General features: G+C 38.2%; 1 protein-coding gene across 1 annotated transcript in view; it reads right to left on the reverse strand.

Moving 5' to 3' along the window:
* Positions 1–9326, reverse strand: part of LOC144637107 (scavenger receptor cysteine-rich domain-containing protein DMBT1-like) — a 28946-nt gene extending 19620 nt beyond the window's left edge. The window contains exons 1-4 of the mRNA XM_078496261.1: positions 9178–9326; positions 3619–3957; positions 2564–2899; positions 1690–2028 (exon numbers count right to left, since the gene is read on the reverse strand). Coding sequence (XP_078352387.1) covers positions 1690–2028; positions 2564–2899; positions 3619–3957; positions 9178–9286 — 1123 coding nt within the window. The 5' untranslated portion in view covers positions 9287–9326. The remainder of the gene's footprint in view (positions 1–1689; positions 2029–2563; positions 2900–3618; positions 3958–9177) is intronic.
* Positions 9327–9602: the final 276 nt, after the last annotated feature.

Genomic DNA, 9602 nt, shown 5'->3' on the forward strand with positions numbered 1-9602 from the left:
ATAATGTCGTAATGTTACAATTGTAATGTCATAAACAATTTTTTTCGGCTTCGTGGGTTTGCCAAACTTCCTTCCTCAGGATGCTCCGCTGTCGCGCTTCGCTCGCTGGAGCCCCGCTAATAAAGTGTGGGACAGCCAACTTAGTCTTAAAGATGAATTCCAAAAGAAATTTAATAACTATTGTAGAACCTTTAAGATTAATAACCTTTTCTTAAATTAAATTAATTGTAAGAGATGGAAATGTACTGTACTGTTACAAAATGTATTTAAAATTGTATGATAGTGCATTGGAGAATTGGTTATACTGCATGTAGTTAGTTTTTTTTTTTTTCGTCTGTCGTTTATCGTTCTAGTTTTACTTGTGTTGTACTTGTAACTTTTTATTTTATTTGAATAAAACAAAAACAGCGTGAACATGTCGTGTTTTGGGGTAAACAGGTTAACGAGAGACGCAAGTTTTCAATCTGCGTCTCCTTTTGGCCAGGACATGCGTGCACTTGTGCTGACTTGCGATGACTTGCGTTCACTTTGGTCAAGATCAAATCTCCACGTAAGAAAACAGTAGTAGCTAGTAGTCTTATGCGTTAGTATAGGCTCCAAAACCCTCGCTCAATTTCATGTTGCATTTATGATGAAAGATGACGTCATGACCGGAAGTGAGAAAAGCCGTCAGTAACCTAATTTACATAGCCGGAAGTGAACAAACCAGAAATAGAATATCAAATCTATTAATTATAACTGCTGACCATTAACTTTCGAGAGATTAGGTTGGTTTATCCAAATGAATGGGAAAACCGGTAAAAACTTATGAATACCAGGCCCTTGTGTGTTCCGATCTTATCTTCTAGGAAGTTTTTGAGTACTGGAATCATTTCGGTTATTTGGGGCATCTTCGGTACTATTCGCCAGCGGTTTGAAGATTCCAGGCGTTATGAACGATGGCCTCCAACACGAAATGTTTTTATCGAAAGCTTGCTCTTAAAATAATTAAGAAAATATTCTTCGAACTCGTATTCTCTTTACATCGGTGGAAAATCAGGAATACCACTCTATCCTGTGTACACCGGACCACAATTGTTCCTATTCTCCAAGAGGACAAAGAAGAACAACCTTTTGCATTTATGTAGATTAAATGGTTCCCTATCTCGCATCTTGAATAATGACGTTTCACAAGAGGTCTTTCATAATTTTGAGGACATTTTCCAAAAACTTAACGTAAATAAAAGAAGCTATGTAAAATTAATTCATAACTCCTTTTTATTTTAATTCCATTAGATCCTTATTATGCTATTTATACAATCACTGATTATAATGTCGAAACAGAGAGATACCGTTGGCAAACTCGCTGTTCCTTAGCCCAGCACAAACTCTCTAAGAAACAGATTTAGTTACCAACGTGCGGTGCTTTGGAACAGCTTACCACCTGATTTGCAGCTAGCACAAATTCTCAATGGATTTCGAATTGGTTTCCGACATAATTTGTTTTAGCCACAAAGTTATGTTAGTATAGATTAGCATTATTTAGTGATTTGTATTGTATTTATTACCATTAGTATTTTATAATTGTGTTTCTCATAATTTACCGTGTTTAAATAAAGTTACTACCTACCTACCTACCTACCTACCTACCTACTTAGAGTTTAGGCCGCTTGTAAGTGACGCAGGCACTCCTTATTTAAATGTACGTACCGTTCAATCCGGTTTCTTCATTAGGCTCACAGATTACTCCACCGGCGTCGTCATGACTACAGCCCCGCATGTCATCGATGTCCCGGATGTAAGTTAAATCGCAGTGAAAGATAGATGACTCATTTCCAGTACATTGTGCTTCATCTACCCAAATGTTCCCAGTCTGCTTTTCAAATATTTTACCTTTAGTGGTGTAAAGGGCTCTGCGATAACCCAATTCTCTGCAAACCACGTGACCTTGTGCCAGTCCCCATCCCCAGTCACAGAAAGATCCCCAGCGCCCATAATAGCGGATTTGAGCAAAACCGGCATGGGCAAGAGGAGATCCTACCAGGCGCACTAAGGATATGTGGAGCAAAGGAAAAAATCGCGATGAAAGACATTGAAAACATGATCACGTGTGGTAATTTTCATGACCAATGCATGACCGTCACGGGGAATTATTTTTTTTTTTCACCAACATTAGACGCTTAGTTTTATTTCGAATTTTATCAAAGAGGTGAAAGGAGAATTTTCATTATATTGGGCCCCGAGTTAGAGTCAACCTCGGGCGTCCGACTGAAGAGCGAGTGTGATGACTAAGCCATCGGGAGCTGGCTCCCAGAACTCGAACATTTTTACTATATACAGTGTTACCTCTACAAATATATAGTGCATAGTAGGCTAACTGTTAACTAGTTCCCAGTCGATGACCGTAAGTGGCGGCCATCTTGAAGTGGGCGTCACGGTTTGTCATTCTGGTTCATCATAAATGGCCATTTCTTTTCGTGAAACTTGGAATGGCATTTTTATTTTATGTGAAAAGTGGTCTAGACCCTGCTTTACCACCCTCATCGAGCATTCTACATCAGATAGTTATCAAATGACTCCTTACCATATGGCTTGTCCAGTCTGCAAACGACTCCAGCAGTGTTCTCTCTGTCGCAACTTCCTCTTTTTCCTGCCCAATGAGGGCAATAAAATAGCGAGCTCTCGTTTCCTGTACATTCTACTATATCCATAAGTTTAGGTCCCGAACCTTTCCCGAAGAATTTACTACAGCAACTATCCCAATCTGCACCAGGATACCCGAGCTGACGGCAAACTACTTCAGCATCGTCAAGATCCCACAGATCGTCGCAAACCCACCCCCACTGACCGCGCATGTACACTTCCACAACCCCAGCGCCCTCCCAGTCGGGATTGGTAGAGAGACGGAGTTTTGGAACATCTGTGAAGAAAAAAGATGACGTTTATTCAGTTTGGAGCATGCGTGCTCAAAGCTTGCCGCCATCCGGGTGTTGGAGGAATCGCTCGACAATCACGTGAACAAAAAGACACGAATTTCCAGCTCTCCTAACTCAACTTTTACTTGGCCCATTAAGCGCGGCACCAGCGGAATACAACAGCCATATAAGACAACATCAGTACACCGCAACAGAACTACACCACGTAATGGTAAAGTCCAGAAATGAATGGAAGGAGAGAAAAAAAAAACTTAAAATTTCATGGCAAGCTCACAATCTGACAAAACTCAAAATTACGTGATATAGAAAGCAAAATAAATAAATAATAGTTATGTTTTTCGCGGAAAAGATACGACACGGGGAATCAACCGTTAGAAAATGACCCATGTTTAATGGTGTTATCTAGAAACAGTCTTGCAATGCATTGTGCATTGGGGTTAATGGTACATTCAGGATAACACACGCGTACGGTAAGTGTTACATGAAAAAACATGGTTTAAAATACCTCGGGCTACTTTTTTAGCCATTCAAAACTAAAAACGAATCCAATCGTGAACCGCACGAGTACGTTTTCCCGTACTTCGTACCCACGACGAATTTGCTTCGAGTTTTGATTGGCTCACTGGATCGTCTGATGTACTTTTGTTATTGGCCAGAGTAATTAGTTTGCGTTTGGCTTTACGCTTTACGCTCTGTACTCTACCTTTGTCTTCCGTGTTGTTTCCAGCTTCGCAGATCACTCCTGCTTCTCTGTACGTACCGTCACTGTACAAACAGTCGGACCCCTCTGTCGACTTTTCATAGGTACATTGACTCAGTTTTGTCTCGTTCCCATAGCAACTCAACATTTCGATTTGGATTGTTCCCTCGTCACCATAGTACGAGCCTTTTGTTATCATGGTAACGCCAGGATAACCCAACTCCCGGCATACAACTAAAGCATCGTTCTCGTCCCACCCTCCGTCGCAAACTGTGCCCCAGACCCCCTGGTGATAGACCATCACTTCGCCGGCGTAAGGAGCAAAACCACCGGACAGTCGAACTAAAAATAGAAACCAAACAAAATAAAAAAAGTAAAACACTAATATCGATTACTTTTCCGAATCCTTGGGGCGCTGAAAACAAAATGTTCCTCCGATGTTCGTTTTTTTGTTGTTGTTGTTTCGTGTATTTCTTTTACTTGTAGAAAGTGTCTGGGTAACGACAGCTGCATGTTTTTACCTGCTGTGCTTTTTATCGTTTTTTTGTGAAGTAGTTCTACTGTTTGACTTTTGAAATGATACGTCAACGGAAGAATGCACTATTGGTATAGGGAATAACCAATAAAGTATAATATTTTTTCACCACTTCAGGCGTATTTCACAAAGTTGAGGCCGCGACATTTCGGCGCTATTAAAATTGAACACTGAAAATCATTAGATTGGTCAAATAAACAATAACACAATATTTGATTACTGATTTGAAAAAAAAAAATGTGCGTTTATTTCAAATGATATGCGCAATGCAAAACTCAAATTCTGGGCTTTTTTATGATGTTATGAGAAGATTTGTTCTTAAACGAAACAAACGATACTGCAATATTAAGAAAACATACTTTACGAGATGGTTGATTTGCTTTGCGATTGACGATGTTGTAACGACAAGATAAATATTGACCTTCTGAAAGCAAATGCAGAGTTATTGCATATGATCCTGATAATATATCAGCAAAGATAATTTCTTGTTATTTTTTTGCGCATACAACTTAAGACCACTTCACTTCTATTTTTCACTTTTAGAAAATTTAAACGGTTTGATCTATTCAATGATTCGAACTTGTGTCATCCTAGATATCAGGAGCTTCTTTTGATATCTTTTTGTTTATTAAATAACATAGTTGGCGAAAAATTCTCGTTATTAATTAGATTTATTTCACTCTTTCTTAACGTGTTGGAAAATAGAGCATAACATTTTACACCTCATTGTGAAAGTTTATAGCCCCCCGACGTTGAAAGCAAAACATACAATGTTACACTTTCGAATAAAACAAAAATATTGGGGTTTTTCGGTAATGTAAAATAATTAATGCCATTACTGCTTAACCCTGTCTAGACTGGGGGTGGGGGGGGGGGGGGGGTAGGGGACGGAAAGTGCCCGCGCTGACTTTGAACGCCTTTAACTTTTTCAAGATTCAACCAAAGTTTTTCAAAACTTTAACTGAGAATAATTTGGTTGGATAGGTTGTTGTGTCAGGAACTTGACGTCACCATGGCAACGGCATTTTGACAGGCATGTTTTTTTTTCCAAATTTGTAATTTTCGTGTTTCTATTAATGAAAAATAACTTAAATGCAATTATTTTCACCTTTTTAGGGCTTTTAAGCACAATGTGATTGGATTTAAGAGTGACTTTTACGAACGGCCAAGCAAGAATTTGATTTCCTGGCAGAAATTGGAAAATCGATTTTTCTTCGTTCTTTGCTCATTATTAGCTGTAAGGTAGATAAGAAACCTGATGTAGTTTGTTTCCCCTAGAGGTCTTCTAATTTTAAGAAAACAAAGGAAATCGATTTCGGTGGTCGAAGTCACAAATTTCCTAACTTTTAAACCCGAAATTAGCTATTATGAACACTACTCGCGTTCGCTTACAAAACCGCGCAGAGAAATTTGGTCACTTCCTATCAACATAAAAACTCTTTTTCTTTCGCTAGAATATAATTTTAGGGCTTTAGCGCAACTCTTCCAACTGAAAAAAATGAACTGACGAGGAATGCTTTTTACGATAAGAAAAATTTGAATGAAATAGTAATTTTCAACGGCAGTATTTAGCATGTGGTATAACATTAATTTTTTTCAATTCTTGCTCAAACGTGCATACAGATATTCTTATTAAACATACCTGAGAATTGGCTCGGGTTATTGGAAAGATTCTCACTTAGAGGGCATCAAACTTCGGCAAATTTTCACAGCATGACCGTAAACTGTGTAAATACTTCTAATTGCCAAACGCCACGATAATGAATGTTTTAACCCCAAATGCTCGTCTTTCCTTCTTCTTGCCGAATGTTCCATTGCAAAATTCCCTTTTCAACGAAAGAGTGAGTTAAAAAAGCCAACCTGGGTCAATTAAGGTCCATTTTGATCGCAAAACCTCTTCGCCATTTTGCTACAAGATTAGATTTGTGACTTACGTGACATAATACACGTGACATGAAACACGATATTGTGACGTAAGTGAGTCTGCGCAGTAAGAGCTCTGGGGTCGAGAATGTCACGGAGTTAAAATAACGCAAAACAATTCTCCAGCACCGCCAACGCAGTTTGAGGAAGCAAATTGATCGTTCTGGAGTTCTGTACACACTTTCGTCAAGAGAAAAGAACCACGATAAAGGAAAATTGCTAAGGATGAAGATGCAAAAGGAATTTCGCGTTTAACAGTTGCTTTGTTGTATTTTGGAACCAAGAAATGTTTAGCTGTCAGTTAGGCTATTTTGATCGATATCACAACATTTTTTGGGACTACGATGCATTGGTAAATATGCTGCCTTCAACAACCCGAGCCAATTCTCAGGTATGTCTTAGATAAACATTTACATGTGTGTTTAAACGACAATTCAGAATATTTGGAGTTATACCACATATTAAATAATTCCGTTGAAAACTGCCGTTTAATTCGACTTTCTAGTATCGTGAAAAGTATTCCCCACCTTTTTAATTATTTCAGTTCGAAGAGTTTTGCTTAAGCCCCGAAATTATATTTTAGCGAATGGAAAAGAGTGTCTCTGTTGATAGAAAGCATCCAAAGTTCTCAATGTGGCTTTGTTTGTGAACGCGACGAGAGTTAACGATAGCGAATTTCGGGTTGAAAATTGTGTCACTTTGAGGCTCCGATCACGAAAACTGACTTTGGTTTTTTTCTCGAAATTAGAAGACTTCTGGGGGGAACAAAATACATCAGGTTTCTTATCTACCTAAAAGCTATTAATGAGCAAAAAAATGAAGGAATTTGATTTTTCAATTTTCTGTCAGTGCAAGCGCGGTTTTTATTTAAAGTCCTTCTTAAGTACTTTGCCTTAATTTTGGGCGGTTTTCTTAACTTTTGGAAAAATTTTGAAATCCAAGATGGCGGATCCAAGATGGCGGCTGTTTTGTCAGGTGATGTGACGTACTATATATCCACTAAGTTTTATTGTGATTGCTTAAATATTCGTTAAGTTCCTGAGGGGATGGGGGCGGATTCCGCCCCCCGATCTTAAAAGATCCAAAAATGCCCCGTCTGAATAGGGTTAACCATGTTAGCTCTAGAAACATTGCAGCAAACTGCTATTCATTAGTCAAATTTCAAGAACAACGTCACAATTATGCTAACGAATATTTCTGAAAGATTGTCTAAAACATCAAAACTAAGTACTATTTGCTTTCCTCACTCGTATTTCATTGGTTCGTCTGAGTAAATTTTACGCATTATATTAAACAACAACTTCGAAAATCTGCTCATTTTAAAGCAGCTTTGTTTCAATGATGTTTTTTTTTAATTTAGCAAAGCACAGCAAGAAAAATATATCCAGACATTGTCGTTGTATTTTACGGCGGATTATTTAAGGTTGTAAAGAAGCTTTGGCGAAAAAACGTGCGTTTCAGCTGTTATGGAAAAAACGCCTTGTTTTGAATTATGAACTCAGTAATACTGCTGTCGCTTGTAAATATTATTGTTAAACTACAATCGTTCGTGAACTTTTAACTCAGTAAAACTACGGTAATTCGTGATAATGCCATGAATGAGGTAATCGGTATTCACAGTGATTTAGTATTACACAAACAAACGATATTTCCCCTACGTTTCGGCGACCTCATGACGCCATTATTAAGGGTTCGAATGAGAAAATTTCAATGCGAGGTTCAATCAGTTACAAATTTACACAGTGGTGGTGGCTAAACAAATACTTTAGAATGGGTTGAATCCGTTTGCGCGTTGAAACTCGGTGTTAATTAATTTCTTGATGTAAAGCATCTCGTCGACAAGACAATCGAATTTGTTCCTGCATTTCTTTTAGTACTTTGAAACAGTTGAGGAGGGCCTCAGCACCTGCGTGGTGGTTATCATAGTGCTTGCGTACAGAAGATGACGTGCTTTTATGGGCATCCACGCGGGCATGAAAATGCTCGCGAGTGTAACCAACATAGCCCCCCTGTATCACATATATTCAGATCGGTTAGCGTAATAATCGTTACCTTAATCATTTGCCCAAACCAAACTTTGCATATTTTGAAAGTATCATTTTTTTTTACACTTGAAGTACCTTTATCTCGAGGAATTCTGAGATATGGCACATAGTGAAAATGACGATTCTTTTGACCGACCGACTTTCATGGCGCGTGAGAATAGTCTGGTTTTGTTTACCGTTAAATAATTAGATTAAACCAAAACTCTTGATATTATGCTTCTTTGGACAAGGAAGAGTCATGCAATAAACCGTTTTTTTTTTTCTGCGCTTGATCGTTTTGACATGCGAATCGAATGGAAATAGTCGATTTTTAACCCAATTTGTACCCTTTGAATCGAGTCTAGACGTCAAATCGAGTCTAATCGTCAAATCGTTTTTCTCAGAAAACTAAAAATTTTTGAAGGAAAAAACAACATAACGTTTTAAGTTTGAATAAGGACTACCTATATGCAGAGGATGAGCAAAAAAATGTTTAGCCATGCCGAATGTTGTTTAATTTTTCTGGAAACTTCCTCTTATAAAGTATTTGTATAGCCACCACCGCCAGGTGAATTTATAACTCTGTGAACCTTGCATTTAATTAATGTTCCCAATTTAACCCTCAAGGTTTTTAATCATTCCGTAAAAGTACTTGCTGTTGTCGTATGATCTTAAATAAAACTACTGACGACCAGTACTTTCTAAGTTTAGCATATACTGGCATACAGAATGGTTGATATTGAAATAGATTTCTGAAGAATCTAAATGATAAGAACACCAATTATAAATATTGCGCTCGAATTATGTTACGATTACTTGTTAAAAAGCGAATTCGCAGTTAATAGCAGTGGTTTCTCCGAAATATTTATTTGTTCAAACCCCGGTCGATTTTCATTCGACATTTGAAACCAAATTATAGGGAATCGAAACTTGAGCTCAGGTAGAAATTGGAAGCTTGTAAAGAATAATTATATTTGGCCGAGGTTATTAGCGGTGTCTCATGTTTCTTTGTTGACACGCTTTGTCATAGCAGACAATTTGCAATTTTGAAATTATTTCTCGTGTAGTGTGCGTACCTACCTTCAAATTCTCGGGCAGGAGTCGATCCTTCAGGAATAGATCTCTTCGGTAAAGAAGAAAGAGCGGTTGGAAAAGCGAAAAATGTTGTGACATAGATCATGTACCACATTTTATAATGACAGTCGCCTTCCAAACACTAACAGCAAGTAATGAAGCCAGAAGCACGTTCGGCTCCTCAATAAACACGAGCAAAAAGTCAATCAATCGAGACAGTCACGTGATTTGATAGACCAGAAGTAAGTAGACCGGAAGTAAGTATTAACACAGGGCACAGAGGAGTCAAGTTTGTCCGCAATTCAAAATCGACTCTACCGTACAAAACGACCTTCAAAAGCTTTTCAAAGCGATCGTGTGAGCCGTATGTGATACAACGCCGTCATGCGACACTTGTTTGCAGATCGTCTGGTGATATCGTATTTTGACAA

The sequence above is a fragment of the Oculina patagonica genome, chromosome 13, assembly GCF_052425735.1.
Source record: "Oculina patagonica isolate OP01 chromosome 13, crgOcupat, whole genome shotgun sequence".
Taxonomy (NCBI): domain Eukaryota; kingdom Metazoa; phylum Cnidaria; class Anthozoa; order Scleractinia; family Oculinidae; genus Oculina; species Oculina patagonica.